The sequence below is a fragment of the Hyaloscypha bicolor genome, assembly GCF_002865645.1.
Source record: "Hyaloscypha bicolor E unplaced genomic scaffold K444scaffold_126, whole genome shotgun sequence".
NCBI lineage: Eukaryota > Fungi > Ascomycota > Leotiomycetes > Helotiales > Hyaloscyphaceae > Hyaloscypha > Hyaloscypha bicolor.
This window is the reverse complement of record NW_020194628.1, coordinates 2022740-2036474: the sequence shown is the minus strand read 5'-3', so window position 1 is coordinate 2036474 and position 13735 is coordinate 2022740. Positions and strand designations below refer to the sequence as shown.

The 13735-nt window shown below is 49.1% G+C and overlaps 4 protein-coding genes across 4 annotated transcripts; 1 reads left to right on the top strand and 3 right to left on the bottom strand.

Moving 5' to 3' along the window:
- Positions 1-1035: 1035 nt before the first annotated feature.
- K444DRAFT_634125 (uncharacterized protein) lies at positions 1036-3543 on the bottom strand (the record flags this gene model as incomplete). The annotated part of the gene is made up of 5 exons (XM_024883703.1): positions 1036-1994; positions 2059-2411; positions 2471-2979; positions 3037-3247; positions 3308-3543. 5 exons carry the CDS (start codon positions 3541-3543, stop codon positions 1036-1038), a joined length of 2268 nt encoding a protein of 755 aa, XP_024732192.1.
- Positions 3544-5667: 2124 nt separating this feature from the next.
- On the top strand, positions 5668-6593 carry K444DRAFT_655319 (uncharacterized protein). The gene is made up of 2 exons (XM_024886003.1): positions 5668-6166; positions 6221-6593. Exons 1-2 carry the CDS (start codon positions 5675-5677, stop codon positions 6566-6568), a joined length of 840 nt encoding a protein of 279 aa, XP_024732191.1. The 5' UTR covers positions 5668-5674; the 3' UTR covers positions 6569-6593.
- Positions 6594-9041: 2448 nt separating this feature from the next.
- K444DRAFT_617745 (uncharacterized protein) lies at positions 9042-9627 on the bottom strand. Its single transcript, XM_024881193.1, has 2 exons — positions 9495-9627; positions 9042-9378 (listed from the first exon to the last, which is right to left on the bottom strand). Exon 2 carries the CDS (start codon positions 9310-9312, stop codon positions 9115-9117), a length of 198 nt encoding a protein of 65 aa, XP_024732190.1. The 5' UTR covers positions 9313-9378; positions 9495-9627; the 3' UTR covers positions 9042-9114.
- A 2368-nt stretch (positions 9628-11995) lies between these two features.
- On the bottom strand, positions 11996-13388 carry K444DRAFT_617744 (uncharacterized protein). The gene is made up of 3 exons (XM_024881192.1): positions 12961-13388; positions 12502-12910; positions 11996-12447 (listed from the first exon to the last, which is right to left on the bottom strand). Exons 1-3 carry the CDS (start codon positions 13266-13268, stop codon positions 12385-12387), a joined length of 780 nt encoding a protein of 259 aa, XP_024732189.1. The 5' UTR covers positions 13269-13388; the 3' UTR covers positions 11996-12384.
- Positions 13389-13735: the final 347 nt, after the last annotated feature.

Sequence of the window (13735 nt, the reverse complement as noted above, 5' to 3'; positions counted from 1 at the left end):
GGGCAGTAATGGCTACAAGCGCTACGGCATACCATTGAGTAATGTCCATATTCTAGGGGTTTTGGTGGGATTGACATAGTATGAAGACTGGACGTATAGTGCAGAAGAAACGGCGCGGGCCCGATAGATCGGCTAGTGGGAAGGCGTTCAAATTAGAAGCCAAAAGTTGCCATGGTATTCAGCATGCTTGGAATCTTAAATGTACAAGACGTTGAGCTCTAGCAACGCGCCTCCAGAAGTGACGCCTCCCCCGATGGCCTCCAGAAATGGCAATTCCAGAAATGGCCAGTCCCAGAATCACCCCCAAGACCTCCAAAAGCCGGTGCCTCCAGGGTGGCAAGCCTGGATTCGTTACCAGAATCATTACCAGATTCTCTCTCTTCAGTCGACGATTAAATGGTAATTTTCTAATCAGGTTCCTAGGCTAGGGAATCCCTAATACGCCAAGAATCCATATATAAATAACCGCGAAAGAAGTGGAATATCCAGGTAAAGTTTCGACGAAGGAAGACCAGCCTTCTTAGCAAAGTAGATAATCGTTACCGCTTTTTTTGGGGCAGCTGTCTTCTTAGTTATCCGAAGGAGAGGCAGATATTCTGCGTAAACATCTTATCAGACGAGCTTCACTGGCCGCCGACTAAGGAGTAGATTGGTGAGTCTCTATACTGCCGTATAAGACCGTGACTGATAAGCTCTCAGAAAGAGAGCTACCCTCTACTAGAGATAAAGACCCCGGCAGATTTTGATATTGTTAAAGGAGATATAACGGCGATGCGAAAGAATAATGGGTTTCAAGATTATATTACTTAGCGTAAGACGCTAGAGTACTGACTCAGACGAGTTTTATATGCCCAACTATCAGAGATTTGTTAAGAGGTTATAAAATATGCTCGTAATAGTTCTATAATAATATAATAAATTCAAATCAGAAATACCAAATATTTAGGTGCTATAGAATATATGAAAACTTAGGTTGGTATATTATCATTGCAGAAAAAGCGGCGCCTTCCACCGGTTATTCGAGAGGAGTACCCGCTACTCTCGAAGGCTGACCCCGTGGACGGTCTGTATGTGATTTTTGAAATGCTGCAAGTGCTCGAGGACTAGCCCTTGAGACTTGCATACGGGATGGTAACAGGGAAATTTCTCCTCCGGTACGATACCTTGCAAGTGAATACGTTCGACGTGATCCCTCATCTTAGAAACGCGGCAAAAGGAGCCCATCCGCTCTTCGTAGCTCTTCAATTCGTCGCCAATACAGAACAGGCACTGAGTCTTGCCACAGACGAGGGGGAAGACAGGAGCGAGGGGTCCGACCTCAGGGGACTCTTCTTTGAAAAGAGTTGGTAGAGGAAGGGCGACGCGAAGTCGGTATCGTGGGGCTACCTCACGACAGCCGCAGAGAGCCTGCATGAAATCGGCGGCCTGAATCCGGCGATCGATAGCGTCTTGCGGGGTGATGTTTGTAACGCGAGTACAGATGAGGTCAGCCAGCTGCGTCCTTTGGGGGATCTGATGCTGAACCACTGGCTCGATATACTCTTCCTCCTCCTGTCCGCTGTTCTGCTTCTCAATGTCTTCCGTCGGGCGGCGGCGGAAGTAGTCTGCCCGGTATTCTTCAGAGATGATGTTTCGACGCCTGCTCCTAGCACTACCGATTGCGGTGGTGAGTCGCCGGACTTCTGCCTCCACGTCCGTCCCTTGAACTCTGTATGCCCCGGCCTTCAACTTCTCTCGCTCCTGCTCAAGTGCGGTGACATCTGGATCGGGAGGGAGCGCGGCCAGGACGTCGTCAGGGACGTGAATCGGGGCGCGGGGATCGCGCATGAGACTCATGTGCGTCAGCATGCGAAGGACGCCGTCTGCCGAGGGACGCTCGAGGACGGCGGACTGGACGTCAAACCACACCCGCTCATTGATATAGGACCCATTATATACGGCCGAGTTCGGGTTGTGTCGCATGACCTGGTCCCGAACGGCATCGGTGGCAGTACCTAGATACCAAGGACGTTTGTTAGCAAGGCCATCTCCTCCTCGAGCTGCCGCGGGACAACTTACGATCAACGACATTTGCGGTCCCACGTCGAAAGCAGTAGCTGGTCAGCGTATCCTTGAAGCCCGCCGCAAGCCCGAGGCGGTTAAGGCAGTGCTTAAACTGAGAGTATGGAAGAGCCCTCTCTAGCGAGGGGTTAGCGCTGCCCTCCTCTCGACGGAAGATGGGCGTCTTGAGCCTTTCCTGCTTCCAGCGCAGCGGCGTGCACAAGACTGGGCCCCAGACCTTGTGCTCAAAGACCCGCCTGGGAGTCGTCAGGCTCGGCGCCTCAAACGCGCCGTCTGCGAGGGCGAGGGAGACGAGGTGCGTGATGGGACAGAAGATCGGGTCGTCTACTTCGGTAAAGAAGAATATCGTACTGCGAGTATCCGTTAGTTCGATCTTGGAGCGCATGTTCGAGGTAGTCAGTCAACTCACGGCTTTGGGCGTCTCTTGTGTCCTTTGTGGTGAGCCATCGTAACCTCCATAGCGAGCACATCCCGCTCTCCGTCGCCGGGACTGCGCACAACCAGCAGGCGCACATCCTCATAGCAGATCGCGTCATAATGTCTAATGTCCTCTTCAACCCCACTCGTAGCGGCGACGCCTTCAAGAGCATCGTCGTTGCGGCCACGGAAGTCCGTATCGCCCTCGGTACCGAAACCGTTATCACTCTTCTCAACGGCAAGGCTATCGTCGTCGTCCAGATCATCGTCCTCAGAACCGGTATCGTCTCTTCTCTTCTTTTTGGCATCGACTAGCTCGGCAGGCCGACAACCGGTGCCAAAGAGGAGGAGCAGGATCAGTGCGAACTGCACCCGGTGCCGCTCGGTGGGGAATGTAGAGGTGTCACGGGCCCAGTGGTGGTTGAGTAAGAGCAGCAGGTCGTCCACGCCCAGGACAGGCTTCGACTTGACAGTATTATCAAGCCCGAACGTGTCGATGTACTACAGATATTAGCAACCTTGGATTGAGCGAGCGGAAATAATCAGGGAGCAGCTTACCTTCAGGGCCTCTTTCCCAATATTGGTATCCATGTGACGGCCATTCTCTCGGTTGAATAGCATCTTGAACTGTGCTATGTATTGTTGCATCGCACCCCTTTTGCTCACCCTGTCCTCGTCGTGGATGTGCTTGAGGAATGCCAGCGTGGTCCCCAGGGAGCAGTCCCGGATCACAGAGCGCCAATTCTTCCTGAGCTGATCATCACAGAACCTGCTCGAGGGTTAGGACAGTTGACCACGCCAATAGCACTTTTATTTGCGGGTATCTTACCTGACAAACTTGCTTTTGATACCCGAAAGATTGTCCTTCGTCGCATCGGCATACCTATGTTTGATCGTAGCCTTCAGGTTATCGTGTCGCTCGATGAGGTTCTGGTAATACCCGGGCGGGCGCTTACTCTTCGGTTTGGGTCGACGACGTTCGACACGACAATGAAGGAGTTGAAGGTCCTGCACCGAGGTATTCGGCGGTCGTGGGTCGACGGGCGCGTACCGTCTCGGGGCCATGAGGACGACGGAGTTATTCTGCTTTAGTAGGGAGTAGTCTTGACAATACCGTCGTCGTGAAGAGTAATAGGCGCAGAGGAGTAGGAGGGGGGCGTTATGATCGGTGAGAAGTAATAGCTGCGAGAGAGATAGGGGGACGGAGGAGGACATATAAGTATATTCGGAGGGCAGAGGACTCGAAACGCCGGAAGGGTAACCGCCATAGTGACAGACCCCCCGTTTCTTGAGGGGGGACCATCGAGTCCAAAAGTAGGATTGACGTTTTGGAGTTCCTGGAGTTGCTTCGCTCCGACGATCAGCCGCTTGACGAGGCCAGGCTCGACACGTGATGGGTCTTCCTGGGGTTCGACCCCCCATAAAACAGCGACTAAACCTGTCGAAAACAGCAGGTCCAACACCACAACATCGCCTAATTTTATAAGCTTAAAGTAACCCCTTAATATATATTAAGCTATTGGAATAATTAAAATAATGGAAGTATGTTTAATTTTCAATAAATTTTCAATAAATTTATATTATTATAATATATTTTATAAATTAAGGAGTTAAAAGAAAAAGCTCGTATTACTGAAATTATAAGCTAAAAAGAAGGAGAAGAGTATAACGGGTCGAGACCCGATTTACATACTTGGCTAAAAGCCTTTACCGGTTCACATAACTATCCCTTCGTCCGGTGAGACAGTCCACGCTAGCATTGGGGCCTGGCTCGGACTGTAAAGTCATACCTTTGTTTATAAATCTATTAGTCATCTATCGCCTTTTCGCCAAGAGCCAGACCCCCTTGCTAGCGTGGACTATCTCACCGGACGAAGGGATAACTCCCAACTGGGAAATATCAGGCGCTTTCCAAAATCGCTATTGGCTATACACCCTTGAGATGGCCAGTGCTTGGGTGGTGTTATCCTTGGGCTTACTGTAAGTATTCAAGGGGGGATGAGTAATGGACAAAGAGCATGCGTGGTTGGCCGGATCGTACAGAATAACTTGCTTACTTGTATGTAGTCGTGCCGCCCATAAGTCTGAAGATACATTTTGCGCCACTCACCAAGAGTGGTGTAGATCCTCCGAGATCCTGATTGACCTATTAGCTAGAGAGGGGGTGCAGAACGGGGAGTATTTCCAGACATGTGAGCAATACGAGTAAAGGGGGTGGACGCATCGGATTGAACTCCTGTAAGACGATCATATGTCGCTGTGCTGTTGCCATAGAGGCTTTTACACCTAAAAGTTTAGTAGACAGGGTGTGCACGTGCTTTCACTATAGCAACACCCGTCTCCGACATATAGCTGCACGTACAGGAGTTCGCTCCGATGTGTCCACCCCCTTTACCGTAAAGGCAGGACCACCCCTACCCCGATTAGCCACTCGAGCCCTCCCTAACCCCACATCTACATAGTACCCTTGAAATGGCAGGCACAGAGTCATATGCTATGTTCGGTAACCAATCGTAGATGGAAATCTGGTGTAGTCCCAAGCCTCCCTCCTAGAATGGTTTCATAAAGGGACTTCAGCTCCGAACTTAGTGACGGATCATCTGGTTATATTCGCACTGTTTTATAGCGGAAAATGAAGCTAATGCAGCTGTGTGCCTAAATCGATATTTCTTAAAACGGGTACCGCCAGTACCGTTACTATATAAATCACTGATTTATTGCAGATTCTTTCAACTCTTAACTAATCTCGCACGAAGACTACCCGGACTTGGTCAATCCAGTAAACTATACTTTGTCAGGTCTCGGTATCATGGATACTATCACGACCCGGAGCGGAAGACCTGAAGGCAATCAGCTCTATTTGGGTGTGTATGTAAACGTCTAAAGAGAGAAAAGAAGAGAGGAGCGGGGAGCTCGAGCTAAGTACAGGGTGCCACGCTAGGGCCAGGTCATGTGACGCTGACGTCACAACAGATACAATTAGAAGAAACAGTTCAATATTCATTCCAGTAAGCACTACGCCAATAAACGGAGACTGGTGCTTTTTGATACTAAAAGTCTATAGGAAATCCGGTTTCAAAATCTTCAGCAACGACTTGTGCTACAGTCAATATCTCGGTACTTTGAACGGTCTGAAAGCAAGGATGCCACCTCAGTCCTCGAATGCCGCAACCCCCCCGATAATACGAACACCTGGATGTTTCATCTGAAATATATTTGGCTCTTTACTTTTAACGATCTCAAGACTATTGTGGTGCCGGAAACAGCATTGGGAATTATCACCGCAATATCTGCTCCAGCATTTGGAATACCTGTATCGGCAGCGCTTTCATACTCCTCGATTCTACGAAGAACTCCTGTAGTTACTTTCTGGGTCTGGGTAAACTTGCTTCCCATGACCATTGATAACCAACGACGGCCAAGTTCCATTCTTGAAGATGGACTTAACAAACCTTGGAGGCCGATGCCTTCGAACAGACTTACACCAAGGCAAGCTAAGAGTCTTATGCTGGCACTATACCCGATTGCAGTTTTGACGAGTTTTGTGTTTGGCGGATTCAGACCATGTATATCCTTAATGTTGCTTGGTTGTTGGTACAATGGCTTTGGTGGAAGCGACGTTAGCTGGATATCACGGAATTTTCTTAATGCCTGCGGGTTCGTATGCTATGCAGCAGGTGCAACAGAAGTAACACTAGGACCTCATTTTGAAATTTCACAATACGGGTACCTATTGCAATAGTTTCTGATTATCTGGGCAATTGTGCTTACAACTGTCCAAACGCAAGATATGGGGGATCAAGCGGCTGACGCTCTTCGTGGTCGAAAGACATTACCATTGGTTTTTGGGGACAGCAGAAGCAGGACCATCACTTGCTTCCCTATTGCTCTTTGGTCATCTGGCTGTCCATGGTACTGGCAATCCGCGGTCCTAGCTTACCTTCCTTGCCTAACCCCGGGGGCTATAATAATGTTACGCACTTTAACAAAGAGATCCGCGGAAGACGACAATGCAACTTGGAAATTATGGAACTTCTGGCTAGTCATCCTGTACAATCTACCTCTTGTGAAATATATGAGCATGGAATAGCCATTCAATACGAACAAGCTTGAAGCCACCTTAGCAATTAATGTCACAAACATACAAGAATGAAATAATGGAAGTCAGCAAGTGGTCTAGAGGAACGGCGTTCATAAATCTTAGGTGTTAAAAGATTTCCAAGCTGGCTATGCCGTTTTCCATCTGGAATACTTTGCTCGAGGGTAATGAAAGCGACGATGAGCTGGTCGACTTTGCTATTCAACTTCAAGAACGGGGCATCGAGGAGGTGGCTTTGGTTGTTGGAGATGGAAAGCCGCTGAGTGTTTAGATATTGTTTTCGTGGCACCGAGTCCGCCAACAGCCCCAGAGGCGAGGTCTCCCTTCTCTGCAACGAAACTAAAGAAACCAAAGACATCCTCACCCCCGCCCTCGCCTCCATACCTCCTTCACCACCACGCGCCGACCACTCAACCTTCTGGCTGTCCGACTTCTGTTCCTCGGCACCAACGAGATGTCCCTCCCTAGTCTACAAACTGTGGTCAATAACAGCATCGCGGTCCGCCCCTTCAACAGCAATGTGTTCCTCCTTGACGGCAATGTTACCCTCTTCCTCAACTAGCAGGGCCAATCAGTGTGGACTCCGATAAATTATTATCTATAATTATCGACTATCGACTAATTAGCACGATTACTTATCGATCGGTTATCGAGCCTATCGGAACCCACACTGGGGCCAATTCAATAATCCGTTCAGAAGAACAGCAAGCACAGAGCCTCTTTTACTAAGCGAGATTCCAAAGCAAGATTCGGTCTTACAGTAGCGAGATAGGGATAGCCAATCCGAGTATCGATAAAGTAGCCGTTAATCAATCTATAACTGATTCTCTTCGTGCTATGAAAGGCCCCTGGCCTACAAATGCTATCCACTAACGTTAAGGCCTTCAATTTCAACGAGACGGCCACCCACGAGCTGAATACAACCAAAGAAATCTCCGCCAATATTGCACCGCTAACACAAGCTGCCGAAGCCACAATAACAAAATTCCTACCTCGCGACCACAATCTCAACTTTGAGGGCCAGGTCAACGATGTTGGAGTCGGCGAGCAAAACGGAGGGGAAGGCTCTCGGGCTACTCAAGGAACGGATGCTGCGACTCAATTGCTCGACTGACAGGACTTCCACGCGCAGCGTCACGTGATTCAAACGAGCCCCTGAATGTTATGCGGCTTGGGGGCCTCCGTTGCTGGTCCAGGGGTAGGCTCGTCTCACTGCAGCTCCTTCAGATATTGGATACTTGGTGTCGGTATAGGGGAGGTTCGTTGTAATATAGGTTTGCTGTGAAAGGGTCAGTCTCGTAGCTTTTTAATCGATGATTTGGCCACGGGCAAGGTGGGTTAAGGCCGGCCTCCAAGGGATTCGCTTGCTTCAGGGGCTCATTCCGGCAACTCGGTTTTTCTTATCTGACAGGCGCAGAATGAAAAACGCCATAATTGAACAAAGCCCATATTATTTCTCCTCACGACAGAAAAAGAGTGAATCGAGGCCAAGTATCAAAACTATAAATTGCAACCATTGCCTCAACGGCCCTAAAGCCTCGGGAGGATCTCTATGCGGAGCAATACTAGCTCTTTGCAATGGCTAATCTGCATAGCTGTAGAGATAGGTGTTGAGGGACCTTCTCCGCCGTACAATAACCAATTTGCAATTGGATATTGCACGCCATTGGTGTTGGGGGATAATCAAGGGACTGAGCACTGGCTAAGCTACCTCATTAATATAGTCGTTCAAGGCTCCATTTCACTTCAGTTGCAGTCGCTCGAGAAGAGGCCGTTGGAGCAGATGCCCTTCAATTCAACTTTTCGGGGTCAAATTTACGTGACTGGCGCGGTCGTCGCATATCCCGGGATACGTCGAGGCTTCAGCTTGTTCTCCTTGATATTGCGAGGGAGCTGGACCGTTGGAGGGCAGACTACTGGATTGGTCTTGTTGGCTTTGACCAGTGGCGTAATTGTTCATTGCTGCTGTCCGGGGGGGGACCTTGATACTGGCTACGACCACATATCTCCTCAATTTCTGGGCCATCGGATATGCGTCCATAATTGTGGTTATTTTGTAGGCGGATGGCTCGCTGGATGAATTGTGCTTTCTCCATTGTGGTCGTCACTGTGGCTTAGATATAAGAGTATCCGACATAGTTGTAGGTATATAGAAGGACGAGAGATAATTACAGTTGGGTTCTTTGGTGTCAAAGCTGTTCTCAGTATCAAAGACGTTATGTGGGAGTTATAGGGGGATTGGGTAAGGGACCAATGAACCGTGCTAGGAACTTGACGATGGCTTCCCCTACTTACAGGAAGAACTTCCGGAACAATGGCACCGTGGAGATTAGAGAGCTGGGACATAATGACATCCCGGATTTTGCTATTAGGCTGGAGGTCGTGAGAAGGCGGAGAGGCTTGAAGGCTTGAGGTCTGGCTCACGAATCTGCAATTATTATGTAGTGGGGACGAAACACCTTTTGCGAGGAATGCATATAAATTATCAAATATCAACAAGCCAAGTACAATGACGACCGCCGCCGCCGCCTCTGATGCTACGGAGACCACACAATCACCTCGGTCACCAAGGCCATGGCCGCCCTAGGGTGCCTCCGAAAGCCCGGGAACGTGAGTTTGAAATAGTTGTTGTAAACGAGAATCGTCCTGTCGAGTGTTCCGTGTTCTAGTCTGGGTGGCACTTGGTCGAAGACCGAGATGTTCACCATCTCACCAAGGCCATTGGTGTCCTTCATGTAGTTATCCTCAATGCCCTTCGTATGTATATCAGGAGCTGGCCGTGGATATTGGGATTAGGATCCCTGATAGAGAGGTCAGTAATCGAAAACATTGTAGATGTGACGAGTTTTACAATGTGCTATATACCTGCAGACAGGAAATATCAAAATAAAAACAAAATATGCAAAGGCAGACGTACCTGGAAACCTGAGGGAGCGTTCCCTAACCACCACGAGATCCGCACTTGGCGAACAGGAGATGAAGGTTATTTCCCACCGCATCGGCAGCCTAACGTTGGAATGTGTGTCTTCTTGAGGATTGTTATTTGCGAGCCATATCACGAGTGGGTCCTACACGGCCGAGGATTGTCAGCGATGCTTTTTGGATAGTTGGAGTTGGGAGACTTACATTACATTACACAGACCAATGGGCACATAGATACCCTTCTAGCAACGAGACATTGTCAAGCGGGGTGGCAACATTGCCCTTGATGAAAAAGAAATGCTTGGCTAGGCCATTGGCGCACGAGATAATCAAGAAAGCCTGGAATATCGAGTACCATTTTGTCAAGTTAAGGATTGGGGAACTTACTAGTGGCCACCGGGATACTGCTATCGAATGGTATCTGTCTTGAGTGTTAGCCTTGAATGACGGCCATGCGAATGACCTTCGAGGGACGGATGATGTAGTAGAAGTGGTCAGGTCCCTTTTGAGTGTGAGGCAGACGACCCTTCTCGGTAGCAAGGTCGACTACTGTAAGACACAATGCTAGCTGAAGCGATTTGAGGACCTTGAATAGGTTGATCCTAAAGCAAAAGTAAATAGGACGTTGGAACGCACCAAAGGAGCTTATTGTCACTCCATGGCGTGGGAGGGCCTGGGTTGACCTGGGCTGATATGTTTGAGGTTCTCTTGGGCTGCGTGGGACATCTAGGCGGCGATGCCCTGCTCCTCGGCACTTCATGTCCCCTACCAGCACTCGACAGGAGGGTTGCGAGTGGAATTTCCTCAGGAGAGTGCTTCTGCTCCGCATCTCCGAATGTGGACCGGACCCACCATACAAGCTTTTCCCTCCTCCAACTGGCTCCACCAACATCAACACCATGAACTACGATCAGGCTCTCCGTGATGCTGTGGAGATGACGTGGGAATTTTGTACCAACCTATCGTGATGCACCCAAAGTAGGTAAGCAGAGGATCTCCGTCCACAGCACCTGGTCACGAGCTGCTCGAGTCCTCGATACAGTTCGCGTAACGAGATGCTCAACCTGGGGACCGCAGCCTCATCCACTATTCACCTCGATACTGTTTCTATTGGGAGTCCACTCGCATCTCGCCTACTTGAGTTAGCTCAAATTCGATATCTGCATTTACTTACGACTCGTAGTCAACCACTCGGAGCACCGTTCCTGCCAACACAGTAAGCTCCAGCCACTATTGGACAAGTCAAATTAAGCTAGAAAACGCAGCCTTCTCGGTTGCACCAACCTGGGCAGCTCAACCCCCTCAAACCGCTAATCCAAAGCCCGGGGAATGACTTCGATGGGTGTCAAGGTTGGTCACCAGCCGTCAACAGTTGAGCGAAACCAATCGGCACTGCAGCCCAGAAATCTCGTATCTCGTCGCATCTTCGAGAGATCAAACTCGAGTAGGAGTTAGAGGCTTCGCCGAGCAGTCAAGCACCGGCTACTGATTCTGTTATGCCCTAAAGCTAGCATTTCTTCAGAAGACTCCTGCCACCTAGGATACCAGTGGCGAGGCAGAGGTCCGAAAGATGGGTCTTCTGCCCAAAGAACCAACCACTGATGCATCCCTGGACAGTGCGAATCTACAGTGCGTAGTGTCCGTGTCTCAAGTTGACACTGGCGTTATTGGCGACCAGCTCCACGACGAGAAGTCTGGGTCGCAAAGGAACGACATGGTTAATAACGCGTGTTGTCTGCTTTGCCAAGAACACGCCCATACCTGGCGGAGCTGCCTTGAAATCGGCGGCATTAGGGGAGATATTTGCACATACATTTCGACCAGAGAAACCATCACTAATTGACCAGTTTTTCGAGTGTTATGTCGAGGAAGCGGACGCGGGAAGGGTGCCAAAGTGATTACTGTATGTGGCCAGACTCTGAAAGGTGCTTGAGACTCGGGAGTTCCTGCAGGGGTATGACCCCCCTATTGTGCGATTCCCATAGAGAGTGCTACGGCCCTTCGCTGAACGACTTCAATGAGATACTTGTAAGTAACCTTAAATGCCGAAGATATGTAAGCATATAAATGATTTCGAACCGTACAATTGATCGTAAAAACGAAACAACATCGGAGATTGCAATATCAACTGTAATCCAAATTTGATTAGTCGTGCTTTCATCGTCCATGTCCAGCTTTCAAGGCGCGAGGCGAGCTGCCAAGATCTTCATAGGACCATTGGATATGAAATTCCTGTTTCTTTCTCAAGTATTTGCTCATGGAAGTGGCCCATCAAAAGGGTCGCCTCGAAACTTCCTGGCTACAATGTACAGAAATCACATAGAACAACTGAATTTGCAATGGGACGAATGCGGACTTCGAGGAATTACTAACAATACTTGGTTGCGGTTCGCATGACCTTTAACCAGAATTCGATCAAAACCTTGGACTTGAATTCGAAGAAAATGGCGATGGAAAGAAAACTTAGGACTCCCTTGGAGGTTACAGATATTGTTAAGGTTCTTGATTGCGAACTGCACTTAAACCCAGGTTTGTACACTGATACTATGTGCTGAAGGACAGCAAGACCTCCTTGATCTCAAGTCTATGTGCTTGGCTAGCCAAATCTATCAGATCTCTGCTGACAATTTGGCTTACCACTGTCATTCATTTGGTGAGATCCATCCCCAGGACCTCGTCTAATTGATTATCGCCTCTGAACTCCTCGCCCCTTGGCGATCTAATTATGTGATGAGCGCTTCTTGCATGGTATACCCACATGACCGCCTCCTCCTATAATTCAATGTATCGGCCAATTCTGAACTCCATCCGAGGCCTTTGTGAATGGACTTCTAAGGTTGTTTCCCATATTCTCATATTCTAACCCCGAAATTCGAATACACATCCTAATCCTTCCACCTGTTCAGGAATCGTTGCATGTCATCGGTAGGTTGTGAGGCCGCGGCAGCCTGTTAAATTTTAGCATCTATATGTGTATGGGAAACGGCAATCACTAGACTCACAGTGTTAGCGTGGCTCGACACGCTGAAGGTTTGAGACTGGGTTAGTGTTATCAGAACACTTGGAATGGGCAGGTATGTGCTTGCTAAAACAACTGAGGAAGTTGGCCACAGAGGGGATGTATTCGTCACAGTAATGGCAGTCGGTGGAACTGGTTGCATGGGAGCGTATTTTGTCGGGCCAGTTTGTAGGTTGTAAGGCGTTCCCCAAACCCCCTCTTCTACATTCGCTGTTCCAGCCGCTGCTGCCGCCACGTTGTTGACGGCAGCAGGACCAGTGGTTCCAGAGACCGTAAGAAGACCATCTTTTACTGCTTGGGAAAACGTGCCCGCCATTCCAGTTAATGTGAATCGATTTGAGTAATTCGTGACTGTGCCTCCTGCTGTTGCGACTGATATCATTTTAAGAAAGCTAACTAGCCGTCAGAAAATGAGGAGGGACTTGGCTATTTGTGAGCTTACTATGCATTTGTTCCTATTCCTCCGGTACCTATAGGGACAGTGACAGTGATTGTATTCCCAGCGCTGAACAATCCAGCCGTGGTCAGCGAGTAGAGTTGTTGCGGAGCGGTATTCGAGCCAGCTTCCAAGAATAGTTGGTATGAAGTAAGATCCGAGATGGAAGGAGCAGATCCGGAGTCTGTCCAGGTAACGGTGAATGCTGTCCCACCTGCTACAGAAGCTCCAGCAGCTGGAACGGTAAATTTGACGTCCGCAAAGGCCAGGGGGCAGCAGGCCGCTACCAAGTAGAGGGCATTCGATGGTCGCATGATGGTTTGGAGAGCTCTATCTACAAAACGAGTGACTTGTTGAATGTGCGAAACTGGGGTGCGAAAGCGGTGTGGGCGACAGTGAGTTTAAAGACTGTGATGTTGGAAGGTTGAACTTCGCTTAGATTGAATCTTGAATTTGAGATGGGGGCGTTTTAGACCCATGCAAAAGCCGCCATCCCTGTTTCTAAATTAGCCGGTTGGGATGGGAATGACATCGGCTTCAAAATTGTCCGATCCGATCAAAAGAAAGGATGCGGCAAGTGGAATGCAGACGCGCAGGATCGCGATACCACGCTGAATCCATTGTTCCTTGTACTCAGGTATATCCTCAGACTCAGGCTTCGAGATAATGGTTAGAAGTTTAATCCAAAACAACCGGTACTTTCCCAGCCACGTGATCCTTATCGGGTACCCCTCTATCGCGGAGCGGATATTTGCGGCTTACAAGGAGCTGATTTTCTGAT

What these genes read in the sequence shown, in the direction of transcription:
- K444DRAFT_617744 (XM_024881192.1), bottom strand. Translation starts at nt 13,268, where the DNA reads ATGCGACCATCGAATGCCCTCTACTTGGTAGCGGCCTGCTGCCCCCTG. An exon ending in GGAATAGGAACAAATGCATA is followed by an intron (nt 12,911 to 12,960) that starts GTAAGCTCACAA and finishes ACGGCTAGTTAG; the next exon opens with CTTTCTTAAAATGATATCAG. An exon ending in TGTCGAGCCACGCTAACACT is followed by an intron (nt 12,448 to 12,501) that starts GTGAGTCTAGTG and finishes AAAATTTAACAG; the next exon opens with GCTGCCGCGGCCTCACAACC.
- K444DRAFT_617745 (XM_024881193.1), bottom strand. Translation starts at nt 9,312, where the DNA reads ATGAAGGACACCAATGGCCTTGGTGAGATGGTGAACATCTCGGTCTTC.
- K444DRAFT_655319 (XM_024886003.1), top strand. Translation starts at nt 5,675, where the DNA reads ATGTTTCATCTGAAATATATTTGGCTCTTTACTTTTAACGATCTCAAG. An exon ending in ATGCAGCAGGTGCAACAGAA is followed by an intron (nt 6,167 to 6,220) that starts GTAACACTAGGA and finishes CTATTGCAATAG; the next exon opens with TTTCTGATTATCTGGGCAAT.